Source organism: Manacus candei, unplaced genomic scaffold (assembly GCF_025592945.1).
Source record: "Manacus candei isolate 608988 ecotype Guabito, Panama unplaced genomic scaffold, ASM2559294v1 h1tg000043l, whole genome shotgun sequence".
In the NCBI taxonomy this organism is placed as follows: Eukaryota; Metazoa; Chordata; class Aves; order Passeriformes; family Pipridae; genus Manacus; species Manacus candei.
In genome coordinates, this window is record NW_026138091.1 from 7190427 (window position 1) to 7215258 (window position 24832).

At 39.8% G+C, this 24832-nt stretch overlaps 1 protein-coding gene across 4 annotated transcripts in view; it reads right to left on the bottom strand.

Moving 5' to 3' along the window:
• SRGAP1 (SLIT-ROBO Rho GTPase activating protein 1) overlaps positions 1-24832 on the bottom strand; it is a 140684-nt gene that overhangs the window by 14134 nt on the left and 101718 nt on the right. The window contains exons 11-18 of one of the 4 annotated variants that reach the window (XM_051795758.1): positions 22642-22669; positions 19608-19641; positions 16408-16468; positions 16183-16260; positions 15055-15189; positions 4890-4995; positions 1295-1519; positions 137-216 (exon numbers count right to left, since the gene is read on the bottom strand). In XM_051795758.1, the coding sequence (XP_051651718.1) occupies positions 137-216; positions 1295-1519; positions 4890-4995; positions 15055-15189; positions 16183-16260; positions 16408-16468; positions 19608-19641; positions 22642-22669 (747 nt within the window). Of the gene's footprint in view, positions 1-136; positions 217-1294; positions 1520-4889; positions 4996-15054; positions 15190-16182; positions 16261-16281; positions 16469-19607; positions 19642-20154; positions 20258-22641; positions 22670-24832 lie in introns of those variants that run through there. The other 3 variants (XM_051795757.1, XR_007905928.1, XM_051795759.1) reach the window with 3 other exon arrangements.

Here is a 24832-nt window from a genome sequence, read left to right on the forward strand (position 1 = left end):
AAGATTTACTACTGAACACCAAGACTGAAATTTCCTTCTTTCAAATGAGACACAATTAGGAAAGGAAGAAGGTCTCCTGCATGGAACACCTGTAAAACTTACTCCCATCAAAAGCACAGTAACGTAACAGACGTACCGTCTTCACTGGTGTGGGGCTCTGTACTGGCATCCTGGTCCACCTCCTCCAATGTACCATGTTCGCTGTATGGGCTGTCACTGAAGGGAAACAAAAAGTTGAGCAGAGAGTGAAACCACATACATCAAAAATATGCCACCCCCATGAGATTATTTAAAATTATTCTTATAATATTACAGTTATGTGCAACATTACAGAAGAAGCCTACATACCCTTCCTTGAAACAAGATCTTCCGGTATTAACAAGTCCTCAGAACATTTGAATCCTTTATTTATAAAAAGTGTGTGTGTGTGCTGTCAAAGGAGTGTCCTGGTTTTGGCTAGGATATAGTTAATTTTCTGCCTAGTAGTTGGTTTTGCATTTAGGATGAGAATAAGGTTGGCAACACACTGATGTTTTAATTGTTGCTGAGCAGCGCTTACACTAAGTCAAGGACTTTTCAGCTTCTCGCTCCACCCCGTCAGTGAGTGGGCTGGGGGGCACAAGAAGCTGTGAGGAGACACAGCCAGGACAGCTGACCCCAGATGACCAAAGGGATATTCCAGACCATGTGGTGTCATGCTCAGTATATAAACTTGAGGCAAAGCTGATCAGGGGCTGCTGCTCCGGGACTGGCTAGGCATCAGTTAATGGATGGTGAGCAACTGCATTGTGCATCACTTGCTTTGTATATTCTAATTATTATTGCTATTTGCCCCTTCTTTTCTGTCCTATTAAACTGTCTTAATTTCAATCCATGAATTTTACTTTTCTTCCCCCAGTTCTCTCCCCCATCCCACTGTGGTGGGAGTGAGCGAGTGGCTATGTGGTGTTTAGCTACTGGCCCAGTTAAACCATGACAGAGAAAAGGAGCAGGCTGAAATTTGATAAGGTAGTTCACAGTCAGAGTAACAAATTTCCTATCTGTCTGTGTGCTCTGCACAGTACACCTGGAATTCTGGCTGTGTCTGGCTGAACATATGCTGTAGGGAACCTCATCATAATTGACTTTGCTTCACTTTTTTATAGTTAACACTTTATTATGTGAACCTAAATGCTCTTCTCATTTATCTTCATAGTTTTATTGTGTGCAAAAATAATTCTGTATCACAGGAATTATCCAGACAACAGCCTAATGATTTTGTTAAGATGATAGGAAGGGCAATATTCTGCCTTACCAGTAGTCATCTCCAGCCATGCATTTTTCATATACAGGTCCATCAAGTTCCTTCACATCCGGAAAAATAGCCTCATGATGGATGATGATAGTTTTGATTATCTCATTCACATGCGCCTGACAAGACACTTGGTCTTGTATGTCTGGAACAGGCATCAGGGTTGGCCCAAAACAAATGGCCAGGTTGTATGGATCCATCATGTTTTCATCACTGTACTGCGAAAGGCTGTTATAACAGAAAAATCAAGACAAATTGACTTTTCTACTGTGACTAACCTTAACCTGAAAACTGGAGGAAACTTAATGTTCGATCACAACTTAGAGATTTCCTGTTCTCATTGATAATCCTACATAAAGTAACAAAACAAAAAAAGATTTCTTCCATAGGTTATGCCCTTTATGAAGTGAGTTTATACCACATATATGTATGTAAATGTATGTGTTCCCACACTACCATGTTTAGTGTACACTGACTTAATGGGCTAACATAAAATGCATCAACTGGTGCTGTTTCTATCTCATCAGTGCTTATCCCTGGAGCTTCAAGTGAACTGGATGCAAAGTGGGTATACATTTCTCATCGGTGCTTGATGCACCGCTCCCTTCAGCTGGCTATGTAACTTAGGCAGACTGAATTGCCTTCTGGAGGCAACTAATTTCCTGGATCTTGCAAATTCTCTTGTGACTTCAGGTTGCTGTTTTTACCATACAGCCTAAAATTCCGAAGAACCTTAACTTCTGCCAACAAACTCCTACAATAGTTTCATTATGGAAGTGTCCAAACAAAAGGCTTTGATTGTTCTTATTAATCAATCTTTGCAAATTCTCCGTTCTTCCAGAAAATGCAATGTTTTCAGTTTTGAATGAAGAGTTGCTATGCATTCCCTTTTTTAAAAGCATTGGCATTTCTAACGGAAATGCTGGTTTTTGAGTGGTTCTATGTGGGACCAGTCAAACAGAACCTGAAGTGCTTGGATGCCCTATACTATGTTGTTCTGCACTCTGAAGCAGCATACGAATTCTGATGTTTGGTTCTGTTCAAATACAGCAATGTATTTCCCCTAGAAAGGGAATTTTAGAGAGTGGTTTCCACATACAAACTATACAGATGCATGAAGCAAACCTTCTAAATTACTTCCCTCATAACTACTTCGTAAAATTAATCATGTTCCCCCCTTTTTATGCCATTTTATCCTGTCCTGTATGTTAATTGGAGACATCTTGTTCTACCGATTTATAAGGTGATTTAGCCTTTACATGTGTGCAAAATTGTGTAAAACATTATAACTATCATCATGAAATGTGAAGTTCTGCTGATGGCTGGCAATATGCAGGGCTCAGTACTGGGGCTGATGCTATTTAACATCTTCATGAATGACTAGCCAAGGGGGTGGAGTGAACACTCAGCCAGCTTACAGATTATGTCACACTGGAGAGGGTGCAGTAAATATAAAGGTCAGGATTACCATTTAGAAGGACTTTGACAAGACAGAGAAATGGACAAATGGGAATTTCATCAAGCACAAAAAGGATGAATGCAAAGTCCCGCCTACAGGATGGACTAATTCCACATACTATTAGTCTGGAGCTGACTGTTGGTTAGCAGCTCCCAAGGAAAAGCATTGGGAAAAGCCCTTCTTGGACAAGAAGTTGGATGTGATTCAGCAATGCATCCTCCTGCAAAGAAGTCTATCTTAGGAAGAGAAAAGCCAACAGGTCAAGGGAGCTGATTATTCCTCTTCTACCTCGTGCTCATGAAGTTGCACATGACACTTCTGTATCTAGTTCTGAGAGACTGGCAAATTGGTGCAAATCCAGAAAAGGACCACTAAGATAGCTGGGGAGCTGGAGCAATGGGTTATGAACTAAAGTGGAGAGAACTGGGTTTGTTCAGCCTTTGCAAGAAAAGGCTACTGGAGAATTTAGCTGCAATCTCCTACTACATACAAGATTATAAACAAGAGCGAGACAGACACAGGTGCAAAGGGATGAAAGGCAACAGACACAGCAAGGGATACTCCAACTGAAAGCAGGAGAAAATTTCTTTACTGTGAGAGTGACCAAGTACTGGGACTGACTGCCTAGAGAAGTTATGGAGTCATTGCCCACTGAGGTTCTTGACTGCACAAAGCCTTGAGCAACTTGATGTAACTTTAGAAGCTCTGAGAAGTAGGCTACAGGAGGTGAGGTCTGCCATGAGATCTCTAACTTCATGTGGCCAAGCAGGCATAACTGCATATGCAAAAAGCAGAATGAGATTTGCAGAAAGTCAAATCACGGGAATGTTTTTCCTCTGGATGCACGAGAAGCAATTTGGAAGCAGAAAGGAGGAAGTCTACTTCCCAAATTGCATTCCTGTGGAGAGCACAGATGTAGCAAACATGACCGTGTAACAAATACCACCCCATACAGCTCTGTTCAATCTGTACGTTTAAGAAGAGGAGAAGCTGTGATAAAAGCTCTTAGGACATGGTGTCACTTTTGGGGGATGAATTCTGTTTCAAATGAATAGTTATTTTCATAAAACTTTCGATCTCTGCCCCTCTCTTCGATATTGCTTAAAGTGGTTCAGAAACTGCTAGAAGAAAGGAAATGGGAACAGCTGTGAATACAGGCATGAACAAATAACCCAGCTGCAAAGACCCTGTTACTATAGGAACAGACAGGCTGGATGAAATGGGGAAGGTCGCAAAGACAGAATGAATCAGCAAAGGGCAAATTTAGGGAAAAAAAAGAGGAAAAAGGTGATATGAATATAGATCTAACAGGAAACAGACAATATGGCAGCAGAAAGAGAAAAGCTAGAATCAGGGTAAAATGCACATAAGCAAATTTTTCTGTGAAAACACTGGGGGCCAGCAAAAACCAGAGAGGGCTGTGCAAGAGTGGAGGGAAAAACAGTGCAATTGCCCAACTTGTCTTTTATTTTCTCTTCCAGAATGAAGAAGTTTTTTCTGGGATGATGAAGACACGAACACCACTTTCCCTTTCTCACACAACTCTTCTTCCAGCCTGTGTTTTGCAATGTGACAACAAAGCTCCTTCATATTGAAGCATACACAGGAGATGTATGTTCTTTATACTCATACCCCTGTTATATGAAAATAGAAGCAGCCACAGGAAGTCTCACCGTGGCAGTGTCTAGCATTAAACAGGTAGTTTGTAGTGCCTTTGTTGCTTGAATATGCTAGGGTTCTTTTTTCCCATCAGGAGATAAAAGTCAGCTTAAGATAAGGAAAAAAAAAATTTTTTAAATTGCAGAAACTATTTTTAATGTAGTTACAGTAGTTTTGCTATTTTTCTTATCAGCTTATTTTGTTGTCAGCTTTAATGCTGTAGCCTGCACTTCCCATTTCAGACAAGATTTTAATCTGTCTAAGTATAACCTTGTTCAGTTTTGGACAAATGAAATTTTAATTTGAATGAAAACCAGTGTTTTTGTTCTATTTTCATTGCCAGTTAGAAGACCATCTTTCATGTTAAATGGCGCTTAAATGTAAATTCTACATAGAGTATGAGTAAACCCAAAGAACTTCAATACCAGGAAAGGAAGGCAGATAAAAATATGATACACTGGGTAATTATCAAGCACTTACTGATTGAGGAAGGCGAAGAGGTATCTCATCACTATAAGGACCGACCTGGGCAAAGTAAGAAGGAGTTTGCGGATGTGAAGAGCCCTCTCATAGAGATTGTCTATTCCTGCAAACAGAAGAAAATATTTTATGTTCCCTTGCATATGATTGTCTAAAATGATATTCAGTCCATTTACTCAGTTTACTTTGACTCTTTATTGTCAAATGCCCCTAGTTAGTATTGTCTAATTTTGGCCAATTAGAAAAATAAGATCTAGAAGTTCCTCCCCCTCTCATTAAAACTGCACAGTTTAAAAGGTCTTTATAAGAAGGTACAAATCTGCCTAAGTCAAACCCTGGCCACTTGCTGAGCATGACAGCTCACAAAACCACTAAATCAGTACATAAATAAGCTGAGAGAACCAAGGAGAGATGTTTGTTATCTGTTTCAAATAGAGGTACATTCTCTTTATTTGAACGTTCACATCAGATACATAATCTTCCAATCATTGAGCTTCTTGTCTTGTACCATGGATGCACTATCTTCTGTGTTGGTCAGAAGGATTACGTGGCTGCAAGTAGGGCAATGATGGGATAAAAGCTTGAACTGTTTTTCAAAATCACTAATATCTCAATTTTTAACTCAGTGTGTTTTCTATGTAAACGTCACTGTTGGAAACAACCTAAAATTTCAATAACGTTTTTTTATGTCAGCCAAGAAAGAGTGCTGGAATTAACAACATCTAGGGGAAATCTTAGCTGACTACATGAGAAATCCTGTCCTGTGGCACTGAAATGGATGTTCAAAAATTTGGAAATCAGAAACAGAAGCTGATTCCAATAGCTGAAAAGCCAATTGTACCACAAAATGTTGTATTTAGGAGTACACAATTAAAATAATCACTTACATAAAAATGCAAGTGTAAATAGAGTTACTGGTGTGTGTTACTTATGTGCTCTTTGGTGTCGCTATTTTTACTGATCAGCATTTATCTGTAGATGCAAAACGCGTGTCGACTTGTGTTTCTTAGAAGAACAACTGGTGTCTAGCAACTATGCATAAGCAGAGCATGTTGGCAGCAAGACTTCTGGTTACCACGCAGAAGTACTATAGTTCATTGGGAAATGCCAGTGTAGTAGATGGGTGTGACATCTGCTCCCACATCAGCGTTTATAGGAGATTCCACTCGCTCAGCACCACTAGTGTGCTGGGAACAGAAGATTCTGGGATGGGGTGAAACTGGGCTCCATGAGAGTTTCTGCAGGAGGAGAACAGTGCACCACTGCTTGCATGAAGGAAGTCCATTTGGATCGTGGTATCTACTGCAGGAACAGCACAGCAAAAACTCTGGCAGGAAGTAAAAACCTATTCCCCAGCAGAGCCCCTGGAGGCTGGAACAGTGTCTCTTCTCTGGTGAGCTGCTGTAGAGCTGGTAGGGAAAAGGACTGCTGACAAGCTGGATAATTTATAACCTACTGAGTCACTCTGAACCCAAATGCTAGACGAAAATCAGTTCAAGTTGTTACACTTTCTCAAGTGGAGCATGGGACTTGAAACTTATTTTTATGTTTCTGTTAAATGTGGACTGTACGAATCAAGAAGAATTATTTCTGGCTACTGGTTAAGAACTGCAGTCCATGGCAGGGATGTACTAAGTCCAGGAGCTGCCTGCACAGTAAGGATGCACAGAGCAACTACAGTTCTCCTTTCCCATTCCAGTGCAGACCACATCTTGGATGTCAATGCTGTACACCCTCACTTCTGCAATGCAGTGCCACACTGCTGTTCTGCACAGCCCACAGCCACCAGTTTTAGTGCAAGGCCGTTCTCCACCTGCCTCATCTAGCCACTCCAAGTGGAAGAAGCCTGCCCGTATCTTCAGTTCCCGTTCTTTCAACAAAAACAGCTGCTGTTACAGCTAGGGTGCCTTGTGAGTCTCCAGTTCACCTGACTTTTCTCCTGACAAGCCTGTCTGTGAACCTCTCTATGCAGAGTTGGAGGTCTAGGTGGTTTTGTGCATGGGCACAGGTGGATTTTCTATGGAGTGGGGCTGAGGGAGGAAGGTCCAAAGGAACTTCGGTTACATCTTTCAACACTATCACCTCGGCAGCACCGTGTGCTGCATATGAGAAGCTGGAGAGAAGTTGTGATGCAACACCAGGACTCGTCTTCTGCATTACAGCCTTTCCTGGCTAATGGCTTGTGCTGCAGACCTGCCTCTTCCAGCCAGTTCTGGAGACCAGCCCTGGGCCAGGTTCCGTCATTGCTGAATTCAAATCAGTCCTGAGAAATGCACTAGCTGGAACCCCAGGCGAGTCCAGCGGCTCCTTCTAGCAGTGTGCTGCCTATACGGATTCAACAGCTCTGTATAAATGAGTGAGCTAAACCAGGCTGGGGCAGTCTTGAACACCAGCAGGTAGCTACAACTCAATAGTTATCACACTCTCCAATGTGCTTGTGGTCTGTGCCAACTATAACTCTTCCAAGCAGTTCCTACACATGGTTGACAGGATGCATGAGCCAGGAACTGGCTCCAGTAGGCAGCATGGACAGGGTAGAGTAGGTACAGAGAGTTTGGCTGTATAGCCATGTGTTGAGCTATCCCAGCTGTCCTACTAAAAGCATGACTAGTATTAAGCATGTCATCTCTACTGAAGCAGTTACAAGTTATACGTACCTGAATGATGTATTTCCAATACCCTCCTGGTAACCCAGACCCAGTTTCTGTGAAAGTCCCTTTATTTAAAATCCAAACTACTGCCCAGTGGTAAATTCATGTTCTTTCCACATTATTTTGAAAGGCTTTTATTTCCCAGCACTGATTTGGTTTAAAGGAGATAGGTAATTATGCATATTTGCAATATTTGCATACTGCTTTTAATGAAGAGCTGAATTTCATCGTTGCTTGCGTGTATGCAGTACATGAGTGTTTGGGTACATAGGAAAGATGGAATGAATACAGAACAATCTTTCCGCATCCAGGCAGAAAGAATTTGCAGCTCTGCTGCTTCCCATGCAGAGGAAAGAGAAAAGCATTGCTTGGCCTCTGCTGGCTTTGCTAAAGAGAGCCTTGGGGCAGAAGGGCCATCCAACCTACAAGCTGGTTGCTGCAAGGAACCACTGACAATCCCAACACTAGAGAAAGCTGGCCATTTTCCCCTCTCCCACTACTTCTGTTAGAGACCTTCTTTTCAGTACTCTGATTTTCAAGAACTGTAATTAGCCCTACCTGAGTACCCGATGAGGTATTACCCATTTTCCAGCTAAGAAAACAGAAGTGCTGATATTACATGACTTGTCCAAATAAGGCAATTAGCTGCCAAGCTGAAACAGAAATCAGGGGATTTGAAAACTGGTTCATTACTCTAATGATGAGACTCACATTCCCAAACACAAGCAAGAGGACAAGCCTCTGGCAAGGCCAAGCACACTGAGAACTATCATGATTTTTCTGACTGTGAAGAGAGAGGCAGCGAAGAGAGATCTCTGTGAAGGACACAAGAATATCAACCGCAAATCAAGACTTATGTCAGCTAAACATCACACAGTGAAATGGTTATTATTTTTTAGTTCCCAGTTCTCATAGCAGAGTAAAACTTTTGGAGCTCTGGTCTGACACACCTGCCTTCCAGACCTATCTCAGCCATGGGGGTCAAATCCACAGGAGTTTCCTGACAGCAAGATGAGAAGCTGTTTGGTGTGGGAACACTGTGCTTCTACCAAAGCAAAGCTGCAGTGCAGCCCAGAGCACAGAAGACATTTGTGGGGTGAACAGAGAAGGAGAAGAAGCCCAGTTCTGGGGTTTCATGACTACAGTATATTTTGGAAGAGCTGGGTACCTGTGCCCACAACTTTTAATGTATTTTTATCATACCATAGTGGAACAAAGTACCCTAATAATATAAGGAACTTCATTTTCTGTGTATTCATAAAATTATCTAGGCATCTAAGTATCAGAGGTGTTTGGGATCTAAGGAACGTCCACCAGACACTACAAAAAATGAAAAACAGAGAGCTTGGAGGACTCTTCAGAGGTAATTTAAATGTCAGCCTCTGACTTCACTTTAATCACCTCTGAGAGGTGTCCGTCCAACTTATTCATAAAATCCTTCAAGGCGGCAGATCACAAGTTCCATAAGAAAATCCTGTATTGCTCTTGGAGAAGATTTTATTTATTGATCTCCCATGGACTTCCTCTGCAAACACTCCAGGTCCTTGAACTGGATGAATGAATCCAGATGAGATTAATGTCATTGCATAAATGAAAGAATTACATATCAGCTAGCTGCCTCTGTCAGCCACGCACTAAGGACTGGTTCTCAATAGCATGAGAGAGACATACATCCTAGGCACTCAAGCCCTAAAAGCTGTGATCTTCAGCTTCCAAGATCACTGGAACCTCTTCTGGAGAGGCAGCATCATCTTCGCTTACTGCAGAGACCCACAGAAACAATGAATGTCTACTTTTCTCTTTCATGAGAAATAACACATTTTAACCACCTGGTCAGTCTTGATGAGGTTTTTGCAAAGGCAGACCCTAAAGTGAAACAGACAGAAGTGAACAATCTGCCTCAGAAGACTAAAGGAAACCTGAGAGGGGAGAAAACACAATTACTAACAAAAGCCCCCAAACACAAATAAACCAAAACTAAATTACAAATGAATACAGGGATACATTCATCCTAAATAACATTAAGAAATGCAAATTAAAGTTTAATTAAGCAATAATCCTGAAATAGTGGAGCATATAAAAGGCAGTAAATATTCAAATATTTAGATGCAGTGACGGAGAACAAAAGACTTTTGCAAGAGAACAATTGCTGGTGGTTTTCAAGTATTTTGGGACAACTGGACAGCTGCATGCTACTCGGGTTTAGCTAAAAACGCTAAAGAAGCACTGTGCTTTTCCTGGTCTTGGTCCTACACATGGCCTCTCCTACACTGGAGGTGAGACATGGTTACCAAACAAGAAGGTTCAGGTTGGGAACAGAGCTCAGAAACATGAGTTCTGGATTGTCTATGTTCTACCACCCTCTGTTAGTAGCCAGCCTCCATGGCCCAATCTCAGTAGGAACAACAGGATTGCAAAGATTTGGCAAAGGGAAGATATTATTGATCAGAACATATGGAAGGAGAAACCTGGTGTCAGCAACTAATGAACTGTGCTACCACTAACACCCAGTGCTGTGCAAGGTGTAAGCATATTTCACAGGCAAGGGTAGCATAAAGGAGGAATAAGAAAGCAAACAACGGTAATGTAAAATGTTTCTCTCCTTTTGGGACCACTGTTTTGAAGGTTAAAATCTAATGTGATATCTCTGTGTGGGGGTTACTTGCTACTTCCCCTCGGTGCAGTGCCTACTAGTAACAGCGTGAATGCCTAACGCATATTTTACACACCCCGTGAATGTCAAATGGGACTGAGTTACACTCGCAGATGTAATTTTTATGGTCAATTTGCAGCTGACAAGTTATCTACATGCATATGTGTTAGTGCTGAAGTTAACAATTTGTGCCTCTTTTCGCTTTGGTAGATGAGTCCAATCCAGCTCAAAGATATGTATATATTAACTCAGCCATTACAGCTCCTTCAGATCTATTTAAGAAGGCATTACAGGAGGACAAACTCAGCAGTCTCCACTGTCACTTAGGGAAGGAAACACTTCCTGTTTTGTTGAAACTTTTCCAGGAAGAGGTGATGATTCAGAATAGTTTTTTACTTTTTAAGTAATGGGCAATAGTTTGGAAAAACAATAAAATAATTTCCCTTCATAACATTTATGCCTTTAGGTAAATGGGCACTGCTGGCAGCAAGGGACTCGATAAAAATCAGAAGGAAAAAAGATGTAAGTTTTCATCCATCCTGCCGTCTTCATATATGAAATTTAAGGCAAGAGAGATGAAACCATGAAGAATTACAATGCTCTGCACAGGAGCTAAGCAGTCTGAATAGCTGAGGTGTGTCTGTTGCTGCAGGGCACAGCTATGTCTGTAAAAGGGAGCTGTAAGTCACGTGTATAAGAGCCCACACCAGGAGAGGAACTGCAGTCCCCAGCAGCGAAGGTGAGTTACAGCCGGCCCTAAGCACAGCTTCAGCACCCTCTTACTCCATGTAATTCTTGTTACAAATACTTTGCTTGTCTTTGGTCCAACCTGTGACTAAAGGGCAGAGAAGTAGTGCAGTGCAACTTCTCCACCTTTCCACTCCAACCTTGGATTGCCCTCTAGACTACAGAATGCTGCTAGGACCAACCGTAGCCACTCCTTATGCTGAGAATGCAGAATTATGGCCCATAATCAGATGGATTCTTTACATTCTGTTTTATCTTTCATGCTTGCTCCCGCCCAAGCATATAATTTGGTCTAAATTTTATCTAAATCAGATCATAAGCCCAAACAGAATAACACTGTTCTCATGAGTCTAATTAATACAAATTGCCATAGAAGTCAAAGTAATTTTGCATTGTTTCCACTGTATTTACAAAATGGAAAGCATTAACTCACAATACTCTATTTCATTTGGAAATATATGCATAAATGCAAAGGAATTCCTTGGTGGTTGTACTGAGGAAAGGTTCATTCTGCAGCTGTAGCCTCAATTATGCTTGACATCCATAAATAACCACTTCATTTTCAAGGGTTTTTTCACTGACGACATTACATTTCCATATAAAATGTGTGACATTCTGCCCTTTTACAGTTTTATGTGAACATTAACTTTATGAATTTGCTTTCTCCCTCCTCCCTATTGCAACCATTTCTGCCAAAGATTAAGAAAGCACATGGACATTTATCTTCAAAAACTATTTGAAAACAACATAATGTTTATTCCTTTCCTCATTGTTTTTCAGACAGTGAACGCAGTTTGAATTAAGAGCATTTAAACCCTTCTAATTAAAATGTCAAAGTTTTCTGGACTTTATGTATGTATCAATTGTGATCTAAAGAAGTTACAGCAACCTGTGTTCTCACAGAGGAAAGAGACTCTGGCCCTGCTCCCATTAACAGGAAAACCAAGATACATAATAAGTGAGCACAGAAAAAAGAAACCAATGCAACTATGATTGGTTCAAAGTCTGAAATGGAAGAAAAATCTTGCCTAGGCTGCTTTACTTTTTGCAAGATATCCAAAGCATTAAGGTTAAAATATAGCAATGGAAATGATATTTTTTACCAACAATTTATGACAGCATGTGCCATATAGGTGCTTTGTAAACTAAACCGTGACAGGTAGTATATTTTGAAATGCTTGCTGGATTTTTTGTTTTGTTTGTTGTTTTTCAAAAAAAGGCATCTTACTCCCTGGAAGTGATGCACCACTCAACAAAGCACATAGAATAGGTACACAGCTGTAAAAACACTCTGCCTCAGGCTTCTCAGATAACCAGAAGATGTAGAAACACAGCCTCCTGTTCCCAGTGTATGGTTCTGGGGCTGGCTTGGGTGCAAGGCACAAGAGCTGTTTCTTTCTTTCCTCATACCATATTCAAATTCCCCTCACTGTGAAAACACAAACTAAACTCACTCCACTGTGCTCAGAGAGAAAACTCGCTTTGTCTATCATGGTCTGCACTTACTTCTCCTCCCTCTGCTGAAAGCATTGACATGCCATTTCAGAGTGCCCCTAATGATAACCTTGTGAAAACCAAACCAAACAACAAAATCATCCTCCCCATGCTTCCTCCAAAACCTGCCAGAAAACAGATTTTGGACTCTTACAGTACATTATCAGGAAGAAAATCCTTTGCTTTCTTCTATAACAGCGATAGTAAATGTCAAAACAAGCAGAACTACTCAGTAATTATGCCTCATTTTGACAAATTGTCATAGAGATGATAAACCAGATTTATGACACCCTCGGAGAACACTCAGACTAAACCAGGATCAGAAGGCAACACCTCTTTCTCAAGAAACATTTGAAAATATTGCTGCCAAAAGCAGTGACTTTGTTCCAGGCTATTGGTTGTTACTGATTTCAGCTCTGCTGGATGATACTACTATTCAAAGAAAAGGTTGTCAACTCTTTCACAAGAAAATAATTCATTGCCTACTTGGAACACGTAATAGTTGGACATTCTCTACAGAAACCAAGACCTAACACTAGGGAACTAGTGTTCATGGCCTTTTTTCTTGAAATTCTTAATAACAAAATAAATACCTTTCTGGGATAACTGAACTGGAACTCTCTTCAACAGTGATGCTCTAGAGGTTGGTAAATCTTTCCTGCCTGTGCGGGTGCCATGTATATCTACCTGATCAGTTCACTGAAGTTCTACCCCTCTTTCCAAACACCCTGTGCTCTTTTCAGAACCTTCAGTGGTGAATGGAAACCCTTTAAAATCAAGTTCCTCTTCTTGGAACACATTTAAAAGGCTGTTTCGGGCAAGTATATTTGCATTGCCTGAGCATTCACTTGTATAATCTCTGTAAACAGAACACTCATTCTTGGTATTTCGCAATTTGTTTTACAATTGTATTTAAAGTTCTGCAACACAGCAGACTGCAATACCATCTCCATATATAAGAACCACCACTTATATTTTTCTTAATGCTTAGTCAAAATAATGAAGACACAAAGAGATCCAGTGCACAGAATCTGACAGCAGAAACTTCGAAAAAGAGATCTGGTACAAATGTTTAATGATGAAAGTGATCAATAATTTGAACGCTGTATCCAAGAATGTGGTAGATTTTCTGTAAACTGAAGCCATTAAATCAGTAAATTTTTCCAGCAGACATGCTTTAATTCATCCAAGTTATGGAAATCGGCACAGGATTATTAGGTAAAGTTCTATCATTCCTGTCACACAGAAAATCACTCAGTCAAAATGATCCTTTTTAGATTTCAATTTCTGTGACTTGCAGACATTTTCTGGGCTGTTGCACCACAGCTAGCGAAAGCTGAACTCAGGCAGAACAGAGATTGTGCTCGCTAAAGAGACAATGCACCCCTCAGCATCAAGGATCAGACTGATAAACTGAGGTTTTGAGATCCTTTAGGACTCCTTAGTACCACCAAGTCTGTAAAAAGCAACAGCTGCACAAAACCCTGAAAAAAAAAAAGAAACACAAAATATCGCACATAGACCTGGTCACATGTGCATGATCCATGTATTTGTAACCTCCAGGAGGAATTACTACAATCCTCCCTATGTGGGAAGCAAACCACACGTGTTCACCAAGTAGGGAGCTGAAAAACACACCTGATCACCAGCCCAGGACACATCAATCAGTGGTCCTGCCTGCTGGGTTGAGACCTCTGCTAAAATAACAGTTTGGAGAGAGCCTGACCTAATTAATATCCCAAAGGACTGGCTCTTGTTACCTGTGAAACTGCCTCTTTCTCCATTTGGTAGAAGCAGGCAAGTAATAAAGGAAGGGTAGAAAGAAAGAAATTCTTCCCCAAAGCTAGCAACTCTGACCACTCCCAATGTACCCAGAGGGAACAGCAAGCCTACTGATGGTGGGCCTTGCCTCGCCCCTCCTCAACATCTGCAGGGATCCATGAACTGGAAGAGGTTTCGTGCATGTCAGAGCAATTCACTCACCCACTGAGTACTTCCCAAATTACCACAACCTCTTCGTGTCTGGCTACAAACACCATCAGTGCACAGATCCATGCAATGCTCCTCCAAGGCCTTCCATTACAACTTGTGTGTGTGAAGGCAAACCAGGCTCTCCCACAGATAACACTCAGCTGCTCCCCTCCATCCCTACGCTGAAGGGTTTTCCTGGTTGGACCACGGGTTTCAAGTTGAGCACAATAAAGGTCCAGAATCACACAATGTTGAGCAGTTGGTTACTTATTCACCAGTGCTGACTCCAAGCTGTGGGGCATGAAAACTTTTGTTAAAAGTAACACTCTCTTTGCAGGGTCATGGCTGCATCCCCTTCTGTCCGCCCCAGTGCACAGAGGAAAATAATAATGCATTTAAATTTAACTATCCTTTGTATACTGAAAGATATTCTTCCTGCCCTATTAAACAAAGAGTTGTACTGTACATTAATCCCAGTGGAAAAAGGGAACAACCACAGCTGCCAGTATGACTAATAACTGACCCAGACTGCTACAGATGGCAAAAAAACTGTCTCAGGAAAATGTGTGAAGTTAGCTCTTTCTTCAGGCTACTACTGTGTATCTAAAAGTAAAATTCTCTTGAGAAAGAAAAAGAAATTTCTACTTACTGATACAAGAAATAAGATCATTAAATCTTTCCTTAGGAAAGACAGGATTTTCCAGCCCTCGGAAATAGAGCTTCAGTACTCCAGCAACTGAGTTAATGTCATGGTTACTTTGGTCATCTGCCAAAGGATTTTCACCTTAAAAAGTAAATAAAGTGAATGAAACACACATGCAGGAGCATTCTTGCATAGAACATTTTTATAAGTGAGTGACATTTTTTTTGGTTGGTTGGTTGTTTTGTTTTTAGTGCGTGGGAGGTGGCAATGCAAGCACTGAAGTAAGATAATAAACACTGATTTAGAAATCCCAGGCTACGATTAAACTAAAAATGGCAGCCTAAATAAAGCTTCCTTAAAATTACATAACCTAGTGATCTCTTAGGTCCTGAACTTCCAGTTAGGTATTTATGGAGATGTTGTGATTTACAGTTAGTAAAATTAAAAAGCCAAATGTTTTTAACTGAATAGGATTTCTCAGACTTTTCTTTGGGACCTTACATAAAGCATATGGAGTTAGATCACCCTTTGAATTGGAAATGTGTCTTCATTCTGAAATACTAAAACATTCAGGAATATGTGCAACCATTTTGTTGAAACCCTAACTGAAGCTTCAGCCATGGCTGAACTATTTTATTTGTGCAATTTTAAAGACTTAATCTTTATTTTTAAACACTTTAAAGTGTATGTATTTTCCAGGATAACACTACCTAGGAGAAGCAGTTAAGAATAAGGCAGATTTAAAAGCTGCAGAATGGAGGGATGTGACTTCAGTTGGCTAGTAAAAACAGCTGCTTTACGTATCTTGTCAAAAACAAGATCAGGTTTAACAAGATATATAACAAATCCTGGGGAGAAAAATACTGTGCATATTTTTTCATGCTTTTAGTCACAAGACTTTTTGCTCAAAGGGTTTTTTTCATTAGCAGAGGATCTGCAAAAGTTTTTTTTATTTCCTGGAAATTAAAAAAACAGTTTTTAAGACTCAGGAAAAAAGAATGTAAGATGTTTAAAAAAAATGTGCAGTACACAAAGTACATACAAACTGCTTAAACAGACAAGAAAATAATTAGAATTTAAAAGATTTTTAAATGTTAGATATTAAGGTGCTCGAGTAAATGAAAATGCAATTACCTCTCTCAAATGAATTTTTAATATCATTGACTTCCACCTGGGAACCAGACACTCTAAAAATTCCCTGATGCTGAAGACCTGCAGCAAAGATGGGAGACAGTGGTGAAAAATTAATATGATTTTTAAAATACTTTAATCTCTATTTTAAAATCAAAGCTGTGGTGCTAAATGCATACCAAAAAGTCAGGGCAATAATGAAATGACATAGTTTTTTTCGGAGCTTACCGTATAAATTTATAAATCTGATACAGCTTTCCACAATAAGAGGAATGACTTGCCCTGAATCCTGCAAAAATGAGCAGAAAGAGTGAACTGCAGATCGGAAAGAGGAAACCTCCCTACTATGGTCTGAATGCAAAAATGCACTTTCTTGGTCAATCCAGATGGCCATACAGTGCTGGCAAAAAAACACCTAAGAAAAAACATCACTTCTAAGAGAACTCTCTTTCCATTTAAGGAGGAAGGGAAAGGAACAGATGAAGAGGAAGGATTATGGTTCTTAAAATCATTCAACTGGGAAATTCAGGCTTCATTCTCTACCTCTGCCACTGTATCTGGCTAACACTGTATGCAACATCTAAGCTCATGCATGCATTTTGGATTTTCGAAGCAAAATGAGTTAAAGCAGTGAATTTGTCTTTTAGAAAGCTTATTATTAAGAATAACAATTCATGATGAAGATGATCCCTCTGCATCCAATTAACTTACCTTTCTTTTCCTGGTGGAGAAAATCCTACATGGACCTAATTACACAGGACCTAATTCCTCAAGGTGGGTTTTGTTGTTTGGATGGGTTTGTTTTGTTCGTTTTTTTGGTAAAAAAAGTTTATTGCAAACAAAAGGCTTTTCTGAACTTGTTGGACTATAAGAAATGATCTTGGAGAAGAGCCACCAAATGACACTACACAGGGGTACCAGAATGTCTCCCTCCTGACCTGAGAGTACCTCTGTGCACTCTGATGATTTGCATGTCCTAACATAGGGCAGATGATGGCCTGGCACACTGTTTCTGGCTGCTCTACATGGCTGGTAGGCCCTGGATAGTGAATTCCAGCTACTCTGAGCTAAGCATGTGGTTCAGCTGTCTCTTCTGTAGCCACAAAGTTACTGGGAAAGGGAGGTCACAGCCCATACCTCTCCACCTGCCACTGGCAGAGTTCAGGAATCATTGCTCCTCATCTCAGCAATGATACAGCAGCAGGTCTGTACTACATTGTCAGTTACACAGAGATGTTTTAATAAAAGATATAAAACATTTTTGATGGGAGGGGGAGAAGATGATTATCCACTAATTTTCAGTGAGTTACTTGCCTTTTTCTTTTAAACCACCTTTTTCCAAAAGGCATCCTTCTGTTTTGGCATTTTGAAAAATGGATGTTTTAACTCAAGTGTGTTAGTGACTACAAGTCAACAAATATCTACTAATGACATAAATCATATGATTAAAAATTATTTGGAAAAGTTGGTGCTTACGGTGGAAGAATTACTGCCTCATAAATAATTTTAAAATTTCTTGTCTTGGAAGCTATAATTTTTTTCCCAAATGAATTTCAAATACATAAGTGCTCAGAGAATTGACTAATTCATCTGAAAGTTTAGTATAAAATCAGTCTGTACTATAAAACCATGAATTCAAAAGCACCCCGCAACTCAGAATACACATTTCCTCTTACAAACTAGTCCTTCATTTTCATGCTAAATTACAGTAATGGGATGTTTATGAATTGAGCTCAAGTAGAATAAAAGCCAACTTCTAAAATAGTTTGAAAAATAACACAATGAAGCAATGAAACATTGCACTTCTAAGGTAACCTAACCCCCTGATCTTCTGTGTACTCCATGCTGTTTTAGTGGGGCTTACAAAAGACTGTGTCACTAATTATGCTATTTAAATTGTGGCTTGTTTGTCTTTTAATTTAAAAGCTAGCAAAGACTGGCTAGCCAAGAACCAGTAATGTCTGGACAAGCATTATCTCTCTGACTTGTGTTCAGTAACAGCTAAACAAAAAAACCCATGGAACAGGTCAGTTACTAAACCCAGGAATGTTGTCATCTTCACCAATACTGAGCAGCCTGGCTGTCCAAAGAAGCAGAGTATTAGAAAACATGCACAACATGCACCCATATCTTCTGTTAGTACACTGGTTCATGCAAAGAATGTAAAGCCCAGGAAAAGATAGTGTTTGCAGTAAGAAATTATGAAAAAAAACCCAACCAACAAATTACTTTCATACCTGGTTTTGGAGAATCTGTTCAGAGCCACACAGAACTTTATACTTAAGTAATTCCTTGAAATAATCTAAACTAACAGCTTTGGCTTTTGGATCTAATGAAAGGAAAATAATTTGAAGTAACAATCTCTGTTGGTGAATGTCAAGAACAGTGAGCATACTGCTGCTGTGAATTTAATCTGATATGTGTAGTCAGTGAATGTATGTTTGGGACTAATTATAATTTCTTATGATGCAAAACTCTAACAAAAAGCAATTTGGTGAGATGCTATATTTCACTAGCTGTAATCCTTTCGTGACTGTCAAAATGACTCATCCCTATCAGGAATTCTATGGTCTTTGGGCAGAGATGCCATCCTAGGGTAGCTCCCACACTGGCAAATCTGTCATAAGGCTACCAGCTTTCTTGACCTCTTCCATTTTGAAAGACTAATTATGTAGGACTCCCACTTGCAAATAAGCCCTGTCACCCACTCTGCCATGTATTATAACCCCTTTCTCTGTGAGGGAAAATTATGGGGTACCATTTCTCCTGATTTGCTCTGTGCTTCTCTAATCCAGGGACTTTCGTTGTTGAGAATTTCTGCTTTTTGCTTACTTTTATCCTTGAGCAAGAATCTGTTCATGATACTCATCTCTTTCATCATATGATGATTTCTGAAAGTCTTCGCACTTCACAGCACCTCCTGCATAACAATAATAATAGTTTTCCCTATAGTTGTATTGAAGATGGCTGAAAGCTTGATTCAAAGACAGCTAAACTGGTATGGTGCCACTGAGCACAGAATTTGTTCTGCAAAACGTTTGCCAATAGCTATATTGAACAAGAAGGAAAAAAAATCCCCATAACATTCAAACCCAATTCACAGAGCTTGCAGTCAGGAATTTTATTCACTGCATTTATAAATGTATTTTTATATTTTTTTTAAAGATTTCTTTTCCTTAGCAGTGTCAGCTACTGTCCAGAGGCACTAATTGGGCAGGTGCTTGAAAATGAATAAGCAAATATCCATCATTTAAGACTACAATCCCTCCAAGTATTGTGCTCTGATTTAGTTTTGCCTGCTGTATTCATACACTCATTTCTTAATGCAAACTTCTCCCTCCAGGTCTTTGAAAGAACTAATTTAGAGCCAGGCATGAATGCAACCCGAAAGCGAGGCAGAGCTGGTTCTCTTGTCACCAGAACTATACCTGATGTCTTGTGTGAGAGTTCCTTCGGCCTCGGCTAGAAGCATTATTAGAAATAAAAGTATGAGAAAGAGGAAGATAGTAAATACAGCAAAGATACAAGATCCAGAACAGCCGTGGTCACAATTTCACACAATATAATAAATTCCTAAAGTCACAGGAAATCAAAAGCTGGATATCAAACCCAGGGTAAAACTGCTTCTCCCTTTTCCACAGACTTTGAACACTGAATGTAGTGAAAGTGGCAAGTAGGAAATTGTGCTAAGTTGTGAGATGTACCACATCCTATCTTCTGCATCATGCTATGTTTCCTAATAAAAGCAGGCTGCCAATACTATTCCTACTTGATTAACAAAACTGTGGGGAGGCTAACATGAGAAACGAATCCCCTTCTTTCCCTTGACTTCAGGAAGTATTATATTGATCAACCGGGAAAGAAAAGAGCCCCAGGACAGACTTAAACATAATGATCTGCCTCAGCTTCTGTGAGGTGGTGACCATTATAGTAAGAAGTGTTGATATCAGCCACTGGGGTGGCTGGTGCCAGTACCTTGATGAACGACTCCAAATCACCATTAAACAACTTAGCACTATAATGTGATCGGGGTCTGGGCTTCCTGTGTTTCTGGGGCTTAGGGGGAAGATTTGGAGGCCTAAGGGAAGGGAATATGATTACTGAGCAAGGCAGAATTAAGTCACACAATAAAATTAAATGTCTGTAAGCTCATGGCAAAACAACAGAACATTATAAAGGGAGAAATAAACACAGTACTTATCAAATAAAGACTTTCCATCAAATTTAAGTGTAACAGTGATTAAAGAGTGGAGAACTCCCCCATTAAAAATGCATTACTTATGGATAAATAATGACATTCTTTATGAATCCCTGTTTTGTGGTTTTACCACATACATTTATTCCAAACACTGCACAATTGAAATGGCCTTTTTTGTTGTGGTCATTCATAAAATGTGCAGTAACCACTGGAATTCATCCTGCCAGCCGTGGCAGAACAAAGGCCACTCAAAGAACCTCTTATCAAGCTGAAAAGTTGCTTCATGCTGAAAAAACTTCAAATGCAAATTAAAGCTGCTCATCACACTCCTAAGATGCTTCAAAACCAAACTGTCTGCATTTTCAAGTAGAGCCAGGAAGGTTAAACAGCTTTAGTCCTCCACGTCCAACCATCAACAACTTCACACATGAAAAAAACCACCTTGCTAATTAGCTAAAGGAATTAAAAGAATATCAACCTGAAACAAATAAATAAAAGCAGCATAACACAAAAATAAAAAGAAATGGAAGAACACACAAAACTTTGGTCTGCAAAATGTTTATCTAGTGTGTTACACATGTTATGACTACAACTGAAAGAGATTACATGAAATAAATATTGTTCTCTAGGTCACAAACTATTTTGTGAATGTCATGCCAGCAGCTTACTTAGTTCCTATGCACCAGCAGTCCAATGTTTCTATAGGTTTTTTGGGAATTAGCAAAAAATCAAATGTTTTTGGAGAACCAGTGAGGAACAATAAGGCACAGGGCATTCAGTGGTGGAACTTTGGTCTGTTGGAGTACTATCTGCTGTTTTAAATTCATCTTTAAAGATATCTCTTCCCTTCTACAATTTAACTTTGACCTTGAACATTTCTGTTTGCATGTCTCACATACTGGAAACTTAACTGAACCTTGGGGCAATAGGCAGGTCCCAGCCAGAACCCAGGAGCTGGTGCTGAGGAATGGATTGGCAGCCTCTACTCCTCAGAATTTATTTCTCTAAATGACCAGCTGTCATTTAGAGAAGATATGACGTAAGATGGATTCAAGCTGCTCCCCCATTTAACTAAGATAAAATCATTGCCTAAGTCCTCCATCTTCTTTCAGCTGCTTGCACAGTAGGGAATTTAGGATGATGTGAGTCTGATGAATCGCCTGCTTTGGAGTCAAGAAATAAGGTTTTTCTTATTAGACATAAATTTGTTGATTTCCGTGCATTCCTAGAATGGTAGCATCTGGGAGCAGAGTTACAGTTGTCAGAATTAATGCCAGCAACTGGGAAGAATGCTCTGATTTGTTACTGCTTTTCAACTGATGTCATGTAATGAAAGTAGGTGAGCGAGTCCAACTTTACAGAGCTAGAAAACATCATGGAGTGGTGGGAGAAAACCTTGTGTAAAGTCTGTAGGGATGCCCCCAGGAACATGGGGACCAGACAAGATGGTTCTTGTCCAGGAAGCAAAAAGGAGAAGGAGAAGGCATTGAGCAAGGCATGGAAAGGGAAGGGAGGAGTGAGACCAAGAAAGCTGGGCTGGATGTTCCTGCTGTCACCTGGACACACTGCCTGTAGCAGTGATACATACAACTGGCAGCTGCAAATCCAAACAGTTGCCACGGCCCCCCACAGTCTCATACCCTGAGGGCTGCAGTGCTCATCAGGGTTTGTATCTGGAGGTGGCTTCAAAGGTAGGGCATTACACAACTGAAAAAGTATGTGCAGCACAAAGCAGGGAGATCTAACACTGTATCTATTCTCTTCTGTGAATATACAGACCCATTTAAGCATCAAACACATGGATGCTGGGGGAGGCAGGTATTCGTGCCCAGAGCTAGGTTACCAAAGACATAGCCTATTGCCTAAACTGATCTTCCTATCAGGTTCTTCTGAACTGTGCATCCTGACCAAGTGAATCACAAACTGTGAGAGGCAAGGATCTCTGACAACTGGCACCAAAGTGCCCCCTGCAGCTTCCAAATTTGACATGTGATTCACAATTATTTTTAAGGATCTCCCAGCTTGTCACACCCTTGACACTGGTCTAAACTGCTCACAAGAATGAGGAAGATGAACAGTCTGGTCCTTTATCCATCAGCATGCTGAAACAGGAATGCCGAAAGTTAAAACACACATGGTCTGTACATAATTTATGTAACAACAGCAACTATGTTATAAACCCTTACAAAGTTAGTCTAATATCTGTAATTTCTAGATTTTACCTTATTTTTAACCCTAAACCAAGTCAGATAAAAATATCTTACCTTGTTGTCATGTATTCAGCTCTGTGACCTAGAAAAGTTCAATAAACAGGAAACAATCATTTGTACAATTTAGGGAGAAATTTTTATATCTAAATTACACTTAGGTAATTATTTTTGACCCTAACTTTCATGTTACCAGCAAAAGATATACGATTACATAACAAACAGTTATCTACTATCTCCACAGTTCCATTTAAAATACAAACACAACCCATGTTATGGAACAACTTTTAAGAAGCCTGTCCACAGATTAAAGAGTCACTTGATACCGTAAATAATTTCAAGTAAAATTCCAAACAATGTCTATTGTTCGTGCTCATGTGTTTTAGTGGCTAAATCAGTATGGAAATAGAGCTGTGCCAAGATTAGATAATATCTGCCCCTGTGCCTTGTGCCTAAACCTGGTCAGTGCTGAAAATAACAGGGCTCTAGATACCAGTAGCTATTGAAAAGTCTCCCCTCTCTTTTGTCTGTGCATTGCAGGAAAAAAGTACAACACTACCACTGAGAAACACCACAGAGAAGAACTGCAGGAATTGTAAAGAAGCAAATACCATATTCCAGAAAGGTTCCTGCATAACCTTTGCAGATCAACAGACCAGTAAGTCAGGCATATGCACCATGTCAATTCATCATAATGAAAAGCAAAATAATGAAACAGAACAAAGGCCATGGTATGATGAGTTCCAATGAGCCCAGTTTTGCCAAAGGGAGATTGTGCCCTATTAATTTATTAGAAATCTTTGAACATGACAGTAAAATACTGGATAAAGGAGAATCAGTTCAATTAATTTACTTAGACTTTGAAAGGTCCCTGATAACTTTCTTCCCAAGAGGTGACTAAAGCAACTAAACAACCATGGATCAAGTGGCAAAATATTCTCACTGATCAAAAACCAGGGAAGAAAAGGGAAACTGAGTGGACTTAAATGGTCTCTTTTCATCATGGCAAAAAATGTAACAGCCATTTACTCATTAGGACCACTTATGCAATCCGTGAGGCATTTATTAATGTCTTGGAGAAATCATAAGGAGGCAGAACATTGTGCAGATGATTGAAATACTTCGGTAACAAGTCTTGACAAAACTGTGAAGCCCTTCAAAAGACTTAAAGACTACAAAGTGACAAATGAAATTCACTATTAACAGGTTCAAGTAAGGTATTAGGGAAGAATTAAACACCTATGCAGTGAACAGAACCACAGATATGACTCTGAAAATCACTCTGAGCATCACTTGGGCTAGGTCTAAGTACATTGCTCAATTCAAAAGTAACACTAGAAATAGCTTGTCAGACTCCAGAAAGAATGAAAACCAGTGATATGAAAAACATTATATTATGTGCCAACGTCCAGATGCACCCAAAGTACTGCACAGTACTGAAAACCCAAATTTGAAAATATATTTTGCAGTACCAGAAGAGTGTGGATCCCATGAAGGTGGCACAAAGAATAAGCTCTGGGACAAATCTCTGATATTAAACATGTAAATCTTGTTGCCATCCATTTTAGATAGGTGAAAAAGAGAGATGAAAGAAGAGTATGAAATATAACCTATCATAGAAAAAGAGTAAAAAAAGTATCTGGGCCACAGAGGCAATTTCTTTTACAACTCATTGTTTTCTTTCTTGCATTTCCCTTTGCTTTGTTAATTTGTTCTTTCAATAGATGAGGGTTAGGGTTAGGATTAATAAGAGTATCAGTGTTCTTACTATGTTTAGTATCAATTTCATTTGAGCATTTCTCATTTACTTTCCCAGTTTGTAGATGCAGACTCAGCACAGAGCATTCCATCTATCTCTGCTGTGCAGATCATGAATATATATCTGCTGTGTCCATAAACAGCAGCAGACTGTAGCAGGCAGGTGATAAACTGGAACAGAAGCCAAATGCTATCAATGTTGTGGACACCAGATGGGAATCTGGATTTATTCAGCCTATGTCCTTACACTGTATAGGTTTGAATAAAAGCAAGAAAGGGTGCCAAAGGAAAACTTACAGTTCAGACAATCCTCTCCTTCTCCCCCCCTTCTCCCCTGCATTATTTAACACAGCACACTCTGTTATTTGTCTGCAGTCTTGCTGACATGAAAATTCCCAGAAAAGGTAGTTTGAGGGGAGCAGGGGAGCAGTTCACTTCCAACAAATTCATTTCTATATTAGCTACAGCAATAACATTCCTAATATCACTG